The sequence below is a fragment of the Oryctolagus cuniculus genome, chromosome 14 (genome assembly GCF_051225735.1).
Source record: "Oryctolagus cuniculus isolate XC-2025 breed Fujian yellow rabbit chromosome 14, ASM5122573v1, whole genome shotgun sequence".
Taxonomy (NCBI): domain Eukaryota; kingdom Metazoa; phylum Chordata; class Mammalia; order Lagomorpha; family Leporidae; genus Oryctolagus; species Oryctolagus cuniculus.
This window is the reverse complement of record NC_142880.1, coordinates 31,413,619-31,429,609: the sequence shown is the minus strand read 5'-3', so window position 1 is coordinate 31,429,609 and position 15,991 is coordinate 31,413,619. Positions and strand designations below refer to the sequence as shown.

The following is a 15,991-nucleotide window of genomic DNA, read 5'->3' as shown; positions in this document are numbered from 1 at the left end:
GATAAAATTAACATCCAGTAATAGCATGTTCCCTAACAGAATGCACTTGAGAAGAACAGAAACGTCATCTATATGGCTTCCTATGAAACATACATAACCTAAATATTGTGCTTTTTAAAACGCAAACCAAGAAATATTCTACAAATTAATTGGTCCAGTACTTTTCAGAAATACCTACTTTATGAAACATAAAGACTATTTACTCTCACCGTAAGGAAGACTTGAAAGACATCACAACTAAATGAATTTGTTCATACATACTACATACAGAGAGGAGAGGATAAAGCAAAGATCATTAAATATGAACACTTTGGGAAATATGGGTGAATGGTATAGGAGGAATTCTTTGTGTTACTTCAATAGTACTACAGGCCTAACTAATGTCAAAATAACAAGTTAAAAACATCTGTGAAAATCTGATGAAAACTGAAAAATATCAGAATATTCAAAATGTCTAAAGAATTGGCATTATTGAGCCTAGAGATGAAATTTCTTAAGGAGTTTTTTTAGAAGCATCAAAATACTAACCTTCCAGTACAGAAAAAAAAAAAAACATTAGTTTTCATATGTATTTTTCCAAACAGGTATGTTTCTACTACAAGGAGTAAGAAGCAAAGAAGAAATAATATGAAAAGAAAAAGGTACCACTCTACAGAAGACTAATCGAGTGTTTGGAAGAACAACAATTACACAAAATTAAAGGCATTCATCTTTTAATATTTATTCAGAATCCATGATGTCCCAGGTTTTACAAAGGATATACAGTCATAGTCTCTTCCTAAAAGACACCTGACAAGAAAATTGAACTGTCACAACATAAGCGTACAATGGTTAAAAAAGACAGAGTACAGAGATTACCATTTACTTGTCATGGACAATGAGCCACTGACCTCAAGCTCCTAGTAGGATACAATCACAAGAGACTATCCAGTAAGGTGATGAATAACCTTAATGAAGTGGCTTAAGAGCTACATGTTACGCATTGACTATCTCTAGCAGAAACAGATAATACCAGCTGTCTGTGGAGGATAAGTTTTTCACTGTATACTTAATGGACTTTACCATGTGATTTTGAAATTTGAACCTTGTAAGTGTGAAAAGCGAATCCACTGAGTCACTACGATAAAGCAAATGAGTCTGAAGAGAAGTTTCACAAGCCCTCACTAGCATATTTCACCTCTTATCTGACTCTACATTTGGCCTTCTATTTTAGACTACTACAGTGTCTAAACTGACCTTGATCCTAGCTAAGATCATCCTGCTCATTTAGACACTAGGTTCACCCTCTGTCACCACTCAGGATTTCTCCATTGACTCTTCCTTCGTTTCTGCTGCTCTCCTGCTCTTTACCAGGACTTGGGAGCTTTTTCTGGTCTCCCATGCAGGTGGCAGGGGCCCACCCACTGCTTTTTCCAGGCCATTATCAGGAAACTGGATCTAAAGTGGAGCAGCTGGGACACAAAACAGTGACCATACAGTATGCCAGCATCCCAGGCAGTAGCTTTATCCACTACGCCACAACGCTAGGCCCCAATCCTACCTTAATTCCATTTCTTCCAGTTATTTCTCTCCTTGCTTTTTCTGCAAAACTCTTGAGAAAAATCTGTCAATGCTAGCTATATCTAGCCTCATCCCTCTCATTCTTCTTACACCTGTCTCAGGTAAGATTTTCCCTTAAACTTCAGGTTCCAGCTTCCAGCTAATTCAGACCCTGGAAAACATGCTCCAGCAGCTGGGCCCCAGCCACCCATGTGGGAGACCTGGATTGAGTTCCCAGTTCCTGACTAAAGCCCTGTTCCAGCCTCAGTCACTGTGCGCGTTTGGGAAGTGAAGCAATGGATGGGAGGGCTCTTGCTCTCACTCTCTCTCATTCTCTCTCTCCCTCCCTCCCTCTCCCTCTCTCCCTCCCTCTCTCTCTCTACCCCCATCTTCATTCTCTCCCTCTCTCTCCCTCCCTCTCTCTCTCTGAAAAATAAACAAATAACAACTTTCAGATCCCTAGTTCTACCCCAGATCTCCTGCTCAAACTCCAGAACTAGAGATCTAAGTGAAAACTTGACAACTCCACCGAAGTGTCTCCTAAGAATCTCAAGATTAAGTTCTTCATCGCCACTTCCAGAATCTTCCCTCCCACATTTTCCTCCATCTCAGTTAATAACTCTGCCATCTTTCCAGCTGCTCATGCCAAAACTCGTGGAATCAGCTTTGACTTCTACCTTCACAGAGTACATTCAATTCATCAGCAAATCCTCTAGGTTCTGCTTTCAACATACAATCAATCCTCATTATTTGTAGATTCTGTATTTCTGAATTCACCTACCAGCTAAAAGTTACTTGTAAGTTCAAAAATCAACACATACCTAGCTTTGCGGGTCACTTTAAAAGCATGCCATGTGCTGAATGTGAAAAATCTCACCAAATACATAGGTTCCCAGCTGAAGGATGAGCAAGTTATACTTGCCTTTTCGTTTCAGCTTTCATAGTCTAAGAAAATGTCCGTTTAAAGATTTAGTGACAATTTTTTCACATTTTTGTGCTTTTTCTTAGTGATTTTGCTTTTAAAATGGCAACCAAGAATAGTGCTGAAGTGCTGTCCAGTGTTCCTACGCTCAAGAAGGCTGTGTGATATGCCTTCTGAAGAATGTATATGTTAGATAAGCCTTGTTTAGTCATGAGTTACAGCACTGTTGGTTATGAGTTCAATGTCAGCTGACAATATATATTGAAGCGTCTATAAATGGAAACACACATAAAAGGGAGTTATGCATTCATCAGATGTGGAGGTGACCTTGCTTGCAGGAACTAAACTCTTTATGTCCCCTTGAAGCAGAAATTCAAGACTTAAGGGCTCAAAGTCCATGAATAATAGGAATCAATTATTTATACATAATCTGATCACTTTTCCTGCTTCCATCCCAGGTCAACGAGCATAACACCTGCCTAGATCACTATATTATCCGGGAAGTAACTGGTCTCCTTACTTCTATCCTTTCCCTACCTGCCCAAACATTTTCAACGAAGCTTCCAGAAATATCCTATTACAATATTAAGTTAGTTGACTCAAATCCCTCCAATGGCTTCCCATCTTACTCAGAGTAAAACCAAGTATTATAGAAGAACCATCAAGACCCTACCTAAGCTGTGCTTCCTCTACCTCCAACCATTATTCTTCTTCTGACTTCATCTCACACCTCCAACCCTTTCCCCTAAGGGCCTCACTTGCAGGCACACAGGCATGTTTGCTGTTCCAAAACATCAAACATGATCTGATATCAATGTTTATCCCCCTGGTTATTCCCCTTACCTAGAATACTGTTTGCCCAGAAAATCATCGGGTTCACTCCCACACTTCCTTCACCCTTCATTTAAATGACTTTCTCCATGAAAACTTACCTGATCATTCCTTCCAACACGTTAATCACCTATCTTGGATCATTTTTCTTTATCATACTTAAAAACTGTCTAAGCTACTCTAGCTTCACAATTTCCTAATTTTTAAATTCATTTACATCAGAGGCAGAGAGACAGTGACAGAGACAGAGACAGCTTAGCTTCCAACCATTGGAAGCTCTCCAAATGCCCAATCACTGGGTTGCAATAAAGTCAAAGCCAGGAGCCAGAAGCTAAGAAAGCAACCCAAATCCCCCATGTAGGTGGCAGGAACTCAATACCTGAGCCATCAGTGCTGCCTCCCAGGGTCTGCACTAACAGGAATCTAGAGCCAGCAGCCAGACCTATCTTAACAGCTAGGCTAAATGTCTGATCTCCGTCTACTTATTTTACCAATTAGCCATTATCTGCTCTAAAATGAAAGCCTCATGGAAGCAGGAATTTTTGTTTTGTTACACACAATATCCTTAATTCAACAGTTCCTTGCACAAATAAAGAACTCAATCAATTTTAACAGTTTAACAGAAAGAATATAATTTCATCTTCTGTTTAGATCATGCTGTTTATATTTCTAATATTACCTTCTGATGTAACCAAGTCTAAATACTAATTTTGCTAAAAAGATCACCTATAAAAAACAGAAGAAAATCAGCAAAAGGATACAACCTCTTTGTATTTCTTTGTGTGCAGAACTCTGTTTGATTGTTAACAACACTAAGCAAGGAGGGACAAATCAAATTATTGTGTTTTTTTTAAGAATTGATACAAATAATATAAATGAGTCATATACCAAATTTCATTCTATATATTTCAGCATCTAATGAGATTATTTTCACTGCCTCTCCAATTTCTGCATAGCTTTAACCCACTGCAAATAGGATTAATAACTAAGAGTATCATTACTTATAATGACCTTGTAAAGTTCTCATCATATTAAGCTCCCTGCAGAGAAAAGCAATTATGCCATAAGTTAGCTGTTATACATAATGTATGAATGAGTAGAACCAAAAGATGAAAAAAGCCTCTCGCTTTCTGGTAATTTAATAAAACTGATAACCAACAAACATGGCTTAAACTCTGACTTTAGCAACTACTGTATCCAAAATGCATTTCCTCCATATGAATTTGAATTCCAGAATTTTTATAAGCAACCTCCATCATTACCCACATATGACTGTGATGTTTAAATTTTTTTGTTTACATGTTTAAATTTACAAGATATAGATATTATTAAATAAGAAAGAGAAGGGCAAGTGTTGTGGCATAGCAGGTAAAATTTCCACCTGCAATGCTGGCATGCCACATGAGTGCCAGTTCATTTTCCAGCTGCTCCATTTCAAATCCAACTCCCTGCTAATGGCCTGGGAAAAGTTAACAGAAAATTGTCCAAGCGTTTGGACCCATGCCACCCATGTGGAAGACCTGGATTAAGCTCCTGACTCCTGGCTTCAGCCTGGTCCAGCCTTGGCTGGTGCAGCCATCTAAAGAGTGAACCAGCAGTTGGAAGATCTCTCTCTCTCTTTCTCTCTCTCTCTCTCAACTGTGCCTTTCAAATAAATAAGTAAATCTTAAAAAAATGAAAAGAAGGACAGTTGGCAAAGTTGGTTAATTCAAACTGAGAAATTCAACTAAAAGAGCTGTTAAAAAGCCTTATTCATTTTTTTTAATTTTGGATTTATTTAAACATAAATTTAACCATCTGTCTCACGGCTGGACTCATTTCAAACTGGTTTTCATAATTAAAGTACTCTAAAAAGACAACTCCAAGAATCTAATCAATTTTAATTGGCTATAAAATATCACATAACTATGCATAATGCATGAAGAGGCAATTTAAGAAAATCTACTTCTCAATTACAGAAAAATTTACTTTTGAATGAGACTTAAAGCTGCTCCCCATAGTTCTAGCAGTAGGTACCCTCTTACTTTGCCTTCTTGGGGTAAGTGAGGGATTGTAATTTATCAGGGAGTTGGCAATCCCTTAACACTTTTCTGTTTCTACTAGAGAAAGAATGGATAACACAAATTGTTTCCACTCCTGCAGAAGAAGAGGGTACAGAGAGCTCCTTCCAAGCTTCTTCAGTCTGATTGCTCTGGGTATGTGCAATGTGAAGGTGCTCCTCCTATTTTGTTTCTTTTTCCTGAATACCCTGTGTGGTAACACTGAAGTGTTCAGATTCATTCTCATGTAAGAGAAGGTCCTACAAGTACTATGGGTGGGTATTTTGAGACTTGGTAAATAAAAACCCTAGTGTACTTCTAGCCATACAAAATCAGTTAGGTAGACTACATCAGAATACAGAACAAAGAGGAAATTATTTTGAACATTTTTTTCTAATTCTTCAGTATATCTTTCAAGTAAACTGTAAAACTTCAAAGCAAAATCATATCTAAATTCACTTAATTCAGTACCATATGATTCAATACGGTATTGCTTATATTTTATAAAATGAGCATGCATTACACTTATTCTCTAAATTTGTTTTCACTTCAGAAAAGCATGCTACATGGTATATATACAAGGAACAATGTGTAGGTATGTAAGTGAAAATGACATATTTTCTGCAACATGATCAAGTGGGTAAAATAGTGAGCTCAAAATATCTGGAAATGAATAACTCAAGAAGAACAGAATTTACTCCCGTAACATTCTAAAATATAGGTTAACAGCCTTTTGTTCATTAATGCTAATAAAGTATGATTTCACTCATGTTCTTCAGAGAAAGAAACAACACTAACAAGATCTGGACACGAAAGTCACACAGACTCAGTTTTAACTTTCTTTAATCAATCCATCATGCATTTAAAAATGTGTGTGTCCAGCAGACTCATAAAATGGCCGATGTCCTAAATAGCACTCTGGCCTCAGAATCAGCCCTTAAGGCATTCAGATCTGGCTGAAGAGCCCATGAGAGTATTTTAGGCATGGAAAGCCAAGACACTCTGGAAAAAAAAAAAAAAAGAAGAAGAGGAAGACCTAAATGAAAGATCTCTGCAAGTGAGATCCCAGTGGAAAGAACGGGGCCATCAAAGAAGGAGGTGCCTTTCTCTGAAGGGAGGAGAGAACCTCCACTTTGGCTATGACCCTGTCAGAATAAGATCAAAGTCGGCGAACTCAAAAGGCTTCCATAACCTTGGCAACTCATGACTAGAGCCTAGGGAGATTACTGATGCCATAAACAAGAGTGTCAAATTGTTAAGTCAGCAATAGGAGTCAATGTGTACTTACTCCTCATGTGGGATCTGTCCTTAATGTGTTGTCCAATGTGAAGTAATGCTTTAACTAATACTAAAACAGTATTTTACACTTTGTGTTTCTGTGTGGGTGCAAACTGATGAAATCTTTACTTAATATATACTAAATCGATCTTCTGTATATAAAGATAATTGAAAATGAATCTTGATGTGAATGGAATGCGAGAGGGAGCAGGAGATGGGAGGGGTGCGAGTGGGAGGGAAATTACGGGGGGGGGGGAGCCATTGTAACCCATAAACTGTACTTTGTAAATTTATATTTACTAAATAAAAAAATAAATAAAATAAAATAAATAAAATAAAAATGTGTGTGTCCAAACCCCATAAACATGTTCACATACTACATGTTAATGAAAACTTTTAAATAGAGACTAGTGCTGTAGCACAGCAAGTTAAGCTGCCATCTGCTTTGCCAGAATCTCATATGGGTTTTGGTTTGGGTCCTGGCTGTTCCACTTCTGATACAGCTCCATGCTTAATGTCCTGGGAAGGCAGAAGAGGATGGCCCAAGTGTTTGGGCCCCTGCATCCATGTGGGAGACCCAGAAGCATCTCTTGGCAGGGGGTTAAGCTGTCTCCAGTGACACTGGCACTCCACATACCACCAGTTAGAGTCCTAGAAGCTCTACTTCTGAAACAACTCCCTGCTAATGTCCTGGGAAAAGTAGCAGAAGATGACCCAAATGCTTGGACCTCTTCCACCCACATGAGAAGCCTGAATGAAGCTTCTGGCTCCTGTCTTCCACCTGGCTCAGCCCTGGCCATTGCAGCCACTTGCAGAATAAACCAACACAGAGAAGATATCTCTCTCTCTCTCTCTCTCTCTCCTTCTCTCCCTCTCTCTGTAACTCTTTCAAATAAATAAATAAATCTTTTTTAAAAAATCTTTAAAATGTTAATATTTTCTAAGAGAAAATTAAATAGTATATCAACTCAAAATATAGGTAACATAATCTTTCAAGTTTCAAATGAAAATTTTTACTCCACATGAGCTCAAAAGACAAAAATAACACAAACACAAAAAATAATTAAAGCTACTTCATGGGGCCGGCGCTGAAGCATAGCAGGTAAAGCCATCACCTGCAGTGATGGCATCCCATATGGGCGCTGGTTCGAGACCTGGCTGCTCCACTTCTGATCCAGCTCTCTGCTGTGGCCTGGGAAAGCAATGGAAGATGACCCAGTTCCTTGGGCCCCTGCAACCACGTGGGAGACCTGGAAGAAGCTCCTGGCTTTGGATCAGCACAGCTCCGGCCGTTGAGGCCATCTGGGGAGTGAGGAGGACCTCTCTCTCTATGTAACTCTGACTTTCAAATAAATATTTAAAAAAAAAACAAACAAAACTACTTTGTACATTGGTAAACCTAGACTCCTTTGAAAAATCATGCACTGTAAAGAATTATCAAATTATAATAAAGACTTTAATTATTGAGTTTCTAGAAAAGAAAATTAAAGTGCACCTCAACTGAAATTCTTAAATTGATATACATAACAGAACATACATATAGAAAGAAAGTACTTTTATTGATATTATAGAGAGAAAAGTAAAAAATCATGAATTTGTGAGAGAAAACACAAAAGGTACTAATAATATTTTAAAAATTCAACAATATCACAAACAAAAATGTAATTTTACTGTTGTCCCTGTGGTAAATCAAGAAAATATTCTATATTTTCTCCTTGACTAAAAGTCTTATAGCTTTAAAAATGTAGCAGAGAGGCAAGTGTTGTATGTTAACAACATGTTAAATGTTAATAAGAAGGTCCAACGATTAGATTCCCCAGCTCCAGTTCCTGACTCCAGCTTCTGGCTAATGCAGTATCTGGAAGGCAGTGATGATGGCTTAAGTAACTGGGTTGCTGCCATCCACATGGAAGACTTCCATCTGAGCTTCTGCTCCTGGTTTCAGCCCAGGCCCAGGCCCAGCCTTTGAGGGTATTTTAGGAATAAACCAGCAGATGGGAAGGTTCTCTAGTAAATTTTTTTTAAATATTAATAACACCTAGTCTGCATAAGGTAAAATTCATAACATCTGATAGTCCATCAAAAATTATCAAGAATACAAAGAAAATCTAACCAAAACTGAAGGTAAAATTAACCAATTGAAAATGACTAACAGATGTTACCATTAGCTGACAAGAACATCAAAGCAGCCATTATAACATTGTTATGGAAAGGGTATTTCAAAAAGTACGTGGAGGAGCTGATGCTGTGGTGCATGGAGTTAAGGTACCACCTGCGACTCTAGATTTGGAGTTCAAGTCCTGGTTACTCCACTTCTGATCCAGCTTCCTCCTAATGAACCTTGGGAGTCAGCAGAAGATGGTCCAAGTACTTGGGCCCCTGACAGCACAAGGGAGACTAGGAAGGAGTTCCTGTGGCTTCAGCCTAGTCCTTAGCCCTGGCCCTCAGCTACTGCAGCAATGTGGGAAGTGAACCAATAGATGGAAGATCTCTTTCTCTTTGTCTCTCCCTCTCTCTGTAACTCCATCTTTCAAATAAGTAAATAAATCTCCTTTTCTTTAAAGTTTATGGGAAGGGACCGGCACTGTGGCATAGTAGGCTAAGCTTCCATCTGAGACACCAGCATCCCATATGGATGCCAGTTCGAGTCCCGGCTGCTCCACTTCTGATCCAGCTCTCTACTATGGCCTGGAAAAGCAGTGGAAGATGGCAGAAGTGCTTGGGCCCCTGCATCCACATGGGTGACCTGAAAGAAGCTCCTGGCTCCTGGCTTCAGATCAGCGCAGCTCCCGCCATTGCAGCCATCTGGGGAGTGAACCAGTGAATGGAACGTATCTCCCTCCCTCCTCCCCCTCCCCCCCCCTCCTCCTCCTTCTCCTCCTCCTTCTTCTTCTTCTTCTCTCTCTCTCTCTCTCTCTCTCTCTCTGCCTCTAACTCTCTGTAACTGCCTTGCATATAAAATAAAATAAATTTTTAAAAAGAAGTTCACGGAGAACGGAATTAAAAGGTAAGTTTACTTTGGTGTAAAAAACTTCTTAATCGACTCATATAGGAGTCTTCAAAAAGTCCACAAAAAATGCATATTACAAAAAAAAAAAAAACCTATGTAAGGATTTCAAATGTTTTGCACCAAAATAAACCTATCTTTTAATTCCATTTTCCATAAACTTTTTTTTAAGACTTATTTTATTGGGGCTGGCACTGTAGCATAGTGTGTAAAGCCACTGCCTACAGTGCCGGCATCCAACATGGGTGCCAGTTTGAGATCTGGCTGCTCCACTTCTGATCTAGCTATCTGCTTATGGCCTAGGAAAGCAGTAGAGATGGCTCAAGTGCATGGGCTCCTGCACCCTTGTGGGAGAACTGGAAGAAGTTCCTGGCTCCTGGATTCAGATCAGCCCAGCTCCAGCTGTTGCAGCCATTTCGGGAGCGAACCAGAAGATGGAAGACAGATGGAAGACTTCTCCCTCTCTCTCTCTCTGCCTCTGCCTCTCTATAACTCTGCCTTTCAAATAAATAAATAAATCTTTTCCCAAAAAAGGTGTATTTTATTATGCATTTGAAAGGCAGAGTTATAGATAGAAGGAGAGACAGAGAGATCGTCCACCCACTGGTTCACTCCCAAAATGGCAGCAATAGCCAGGGCTGAGCCAGGCAGAAGTCAAGAGCCAGGAGCTTCTTCTGAGTCTCCCACGTGAGTGGCAGGAGCCCAAGGAGTTGGGCCCTTTTCCACTGCTTTCCCAAGCACATTAGCAGGGAGCCGGATCGGAAGTAAGCAACCAGGACTCAATCCGTGAGCAACCAGGACTCAATCCGGCCCATATAGGATGCTGGCGCTGTGAGCAGCTTAACTCGCTATACCACAGCACCGGCCCCACAAACTTTTTGAAGTGCCCTCATATGTTCAAAAAGTTTAGAGAGACATATAGATGATTTAAGAAAAGACCCAAATCACAGGAGGCAAAACCTACACTGCCTGAGACAAAAATTCACGGGTTGTAATTAAAGGCAAACTATATATTATAGAACAAAAGGTTAGTAAACTTACAGACACAGCCAGAAAAACTAACCAAAATGAAAAAAAAGGACAAAGAAAAAATGAAGATAGTATCATTAGATTGTAAGACAATTACAAGTAGCCTAATATATATAATTATATATTATTACATATAATATTTCGTATATAGAATCTCAAATTTTAAAAATCACAGCCTGTATCAGAGGGCCTTTGTTTTGATACCTAGATCCAGCTCCTGACTCCTGCTTCCTGCCAATGCAGACCCTGGGAAGCAGCAGGTGATGGCTCAGCTAGTCAGGTTCCTGACAACCACAGAGGAGACCTGAATTGAGTTCACAGTGCCAGTCTAAATTGTCACAGGCATTTGAGGAGTACACTAGTAGATGGTAGCTCACTATGTCTCTGCCTCACAAGTTATCAGGAAAAAAAAAAGAATCTAAAGAGGCACAACACAGCTGGTTTTGTGGCACAGCAGTTAAGTCACCTGCAATGCCAGCGTCCTGTATCAGAGAGCCAGTTCAAGTCCCAGTGATTCGCTTACAATCCATCTCTGCTGCTAATGTGCCTAGAAGGCAGTGGAAGATGGCCCAAGTACATGGATCCCTACCAGCCATGGGGGAAATCCAGATGGAGTTCCTGGCACCTGGCTTCAGCCTGGCCCAGCCTGACAGTCATGACCATTTGAGGAAAAAACTAGTAGAAGGAAGATATTTCTCTTTCTCTCTCTCTCTCTCTCTCCCTCCCACCCTCCCTCCCTCCCTCCCTCTCTCTCTCTTCCTCTCCCTCTCTCTCTCTCCCTTTCTCTCTCCTTTCTCCCTCTCTTTCCCTTTATCTGTTTTCCTATGTCTTTCAAATAAATAAAAATAAATCTTAAGAAAAAAGACACAACAATCAAATGTGGTTCACTGACTTTGATCATAATCTGGTTCAAAACAACAAAAAGATGATGAAGATCAGAAATCAAAGGCTATGGGACATTTCTGGGATGACTGGAAAGATTAGAAATTAGACTGGATATTAGATGATAGTGGAGAATCACTGTTACTTTCCTTAGATGTGATAACTGCACTGTGGTTTTTGCAAGAATACCTTTATTTTACAGGTACTCTCCATTCCCTTCTCACTCAGAGCAGTATCCCAGAACTAGCCTTCAAGCAGTTGACTGGACCAACTTGCTCAATTCTTCTCTTTTCCATCTATGTTAACTTAGTCCCTTTAAGTTCAACTTGCACAGGATTCTTTTCATTTTTGGCTTACCCCAAACCACTTTCTTCATCTGACGTCTGGGAGGCCCAACCCTTCACTTCTCACCCACAGAGAGATCTTTAAAAACAAAATAAACTTCTCAAAAGTAAAAATTTTTACCTTTTAATTTATATATTAGTATAAACATACTTCTGATTATAAAAGAAAAATTTATTTATGTCTCGTGTAAAATAGCTGTATATGCATTCACATTAACTATAGGACCTAATCAGAGAAACTAAGCTTCTAAAAATAGGAAAATACTATTACTGATACCTTTAGAAAGATGCGTATAAGCTCACACACTTTAGTAAAGCACATTCAGTCAAATAATTCACTTCTTAAAACCACTTAAAAGTACGGTCTTCAGAGTCTCTTGTTGCCTTCCTACTGTTAACATAACACTAAGCAGTGTTTCATCTTAGATTAAAAGTAAAAAGAACGATTATTATCCATGAATCAGCTTTCATAATATAATCATCATGTATAATAGCTACTTAAAACTTTATTATGATATCCAAATTGTATTTTATTTTTAAATAAAAATAAACTAATATTAAAAATATATTTCAAAGTATTGAAAGTAATTATGTTATCTCTTTTTCTTACTAATTATTCTCTGACAGACACAAATCTAGTGTGAAATACACAGGCATAGACTAATTACTATAGTTGAACAAAGTCCACTTGTTCTGAGATATGGATATCCATAACGTACTTGAAGTAACTTTAGAGTCTTAGCCAGGCATGAAATAATGAAATTTATAATATTGACGACTTTGATATATTAAGAAGTAATATTTAACATACAAAACTATTTCCAAATTAGATGATTTAGCAAAAGGAGCGCTTGTATAAAAAGTTAAACTTTGAACTATAGTGAGACTTGGAGTTCTCAAGTAAAGTGTCAGATATAATATAAGTTCCTTGAATGCCTAGGAAATACTGCCTTGAATCTCAATAACTTAATCAGAACAAGTGCTCAGTAAATCTTTCATTACCTAAAAAACTCTTTAAAAGAGACAATTTTTCTAAATATAATCTTATTATTTATTATAATTAAGATATGAAAAATAGATTTTCAACTGTCATTTTTACTTTGCTTCACTAAAATACTAAAGAAAATTTAATTAAAAAGCATTTTAAAAGACACATCTATTTTAATAAACAGACTTTAATGTCAAACTACTGGTTGAAATACAAGAAAAATAGCAAACTATGAACATGGATTCATCGTCCCTAAAAAAGCAATAGAAGTTACTACAAGAAGCAGAAACTTGCAGTAACTGGGGGTGAGAGGCACAGAGAAGGAGACACACACACAAAGCAGGTGTTGGGGAAAGATGGAGAGAAGGAGGGACAGAGCAGAGAAAGAAAAGAGGGGGGAGGGGCCGACGCTGTGGCATAGCAGTTAAAGCCACTGCCTGCAGTGCCAGCATCCCATATGGGCGACAGATAGAGTCCCGGCTGCTCCACTTCCAATCCAGCTCTGCTATGGCCTGGGAAAGCAGTAGAAGATGACCCAAGTCCTTGGGCACCTGCACCCGTGAAGAAGACCCAGAAGAAGCTCCTGGCTTCAGATCAGCGCATCTCCAGTCAATGCAGCCAGCTGGGGAATGAACCAGCGGATGGAAGACCTTTCTCTCACTCTCTTCTGCCTCTCCTTCTCTCTGTGTAACTCTGACTTTCAAATAAATAAATCAATCTTAAAAAAAAAAAAAAAAAAGAAAGAAAAGAAAAGAGGGGGGAAGTGAAAAGGGAGGCAGGCAGAAAGGGATAGAGGGAAGAAGAAATGTACCCAAATTGGTGTCACTTCTGATCTGCTGAGAATAACAACAGTATGTTCATTGTACAATATAATGCAAAATGAAGAAGTTGTTTGCTTCATTTGTATTCGTAAAACAGTGAAAAGATATAACATAAAAGACAAAGAAAAATATCTAAAAAAAAGATTCAAAGAACAAAACAAAAACAGTTTCTAATAAAGCTTTTGTTTTAAAAAACTTTTCAACTTAAAAATAAACAAAAAATTCTCGATTTTTACAATTTCTAGAAAGTCTAAATATGAAGATTGTTTAGACACATTTAAATGCCAGGAACATACTGCTCAATGATAGCAACAGTTAAAGAAGTTATGTGTATACTCTATGCCTAACCTCTACTGAAATCTAATATTTAAAAATTTAAGACAGAAAATTACTTAAGTACTTAATAAGAATTCTAGTCATAAATCTATATAAAATATAAATAGCATGATTTTCTTTCCATTTACTTCAAAAACTTCTTATGAAACATGAGGAATATAGACACAAAAAATTAAGGTAAGGACACAATGATGCTTTAAGTAATCTTGTCTTTGTCGTGCTCTGTAATTAAATAAGTAAATCTGACACTAGAGAAAAAGTTTAAAGCATTTCGTGGCATTCTATTACAAATGCTATGCAACTCCATTTGGTATAAATTACTCAAAAATACTCTCAATCATTCAAAAGAACAAAAAATCAGTAAAATTATACAGTTTGACAATTGGTCTATGTTGGTTTATTTTATAGGTGAATTGTTCTAAATGGAATCATTCCGCTGCTTATAAAATTTTTTCAAATGGTAAGAATAAAAATCTCTAAAGTAAATTCTTTTCATAACTTTGCCATACCTTTAGCTAAAGCTTCTTTATATTTTTCTTTGGCAGAATTCATTTCTTTAATTAATTGTCTGTAGTTGGATTTCAATTTCTCCAATTCTGTTTTTGTAACCTATCAAAAGAAACAAAATGAACAAATTTCTTAAGTGTTTAAATTTAAATTGTTCAAGAACTTAAATTTGAAAAGACTGATTTATATTTTACTATTTGTAGATAACAGTTGCTTTTTAACATACAATTATAAACAATAAATTTAAAAATTAAAGTCAGTAAAAAATTCAATAGGATACAAAAACAGGCAAGCTTATTAAAAGGAAGAGAATATCAAAAGAATGTCATTATCTAAAATTGAAATATCAACAAATTAATTTACAATATATGGAAATCATTCTACAGCCAGAAAAAACAATCAATTATTTATTTTAATTATACAAAATAACTTTTAATTATAAAAAAACAGCCTTTTAAAAAGAAAAGCAATCAATAATAACATGGTCATCCTCTAAAATTAAAAGAACACTAAATTTCTTAGTGCATAAAAATATTTTGCGCAATTAAAAACACTAGCTAAAATATTTCTTTTAATTAAACAAAGTAACTTTGAGTTATCACATTTCACCAATCTTAAAATGCATTTCTTGGTCGGCGCCGCAACTCAATAAGCTAATCCTCCACCTAGCGGTGCCAGCACACTGGGTTCTAGTCCCGGTCGGGGCGCCAGATTCTTTCCTGGTTGCTCCTCTTCCAGGCCAGCTCTCTGCTGTGGCCCGGGAAGGCAGTGGAGGATGGCCCAAGTGCTTGGGCCCTGCACCCCATGGGAGACCAGGAGAAGCACCTGGCTCCTGCCTTCGGATCAGCGCAGTGCGCCGGCCGCAGCACACCAGCCGTGGCAGCCATTGGAGGGTGAACCAATGGCAAAAGGAAGACCTTTCTCTCTGTCTCTCTCTCACACTGTCCACTCTGCCTGTCAAAAAAAAAAAAAAAAATGCATTTCTTAAAAATCTCTGAAAAAAAGGATGCATTCCATTTACAGGAACAATCATTGTTGGCCATGTCACAACAGTGCTCACTGCAAGCATGCATGAATTTGTTTATGATTTCTATGCAATAACTAAGCAAATTGCAACTCCAAGCCAGTTAAATACAATTTGAGGAAAAATATGATTTCAAGATGTTATCTGGAAATCTTCTAATATATTTCTATGGCTTGAACAGGACATGGATCCTCAAACTCATGTAGATAATTAAAATTCAAAGTCTTCTGTTAATTGTTGATAAATTTGGTTGAAGATTTGATCTAATTATGGTGGCTAGGAGTAGGGTCAGGGGAGGTCTCTAGGTCACTGGGGACTTTCCTTCAGAAAGTAGTTCTCAGGAGAATGTTGGTTACTAAAGCAGAGTTTGGCCTAGCATCTCTCTGTTTCATGGCTCACCATATGCTTGTTCCTCTGCACCTGTTCCCCTATAACCACGCTCCA

General features: G+C 38.0%; 1 protein-coding gene across 29 annotated transcripts in view; it reads right to left on the bottom strand.

The window, feature by feature from the left end:
- The window catches only part of FER (FER tyrosine kinase), a 428,569-nt gene that overhangs the window by 348,765 nt on the left and 63,813 nt on the right, over positions 1-15,991 (bottom strand). For all 29 annotated transcript variants that reach the window (XR_011381953.2, XR_016220600.1, XR_016220599.1 and 26 more), the window contains one exon: positions 14,526-14,625. Coding sequence is in view for 23 of the 29 variants with exons in the window: in XM_070056512.2 (XP_069912613.1) it covers positions 14,526-14,625 (100 nt within the window). In the remaining 6 variants the exon portion in view is untranslated. The remainder of the gene's footprint in view (positions 1-14,525; positions 14,626-15,991) is intronic.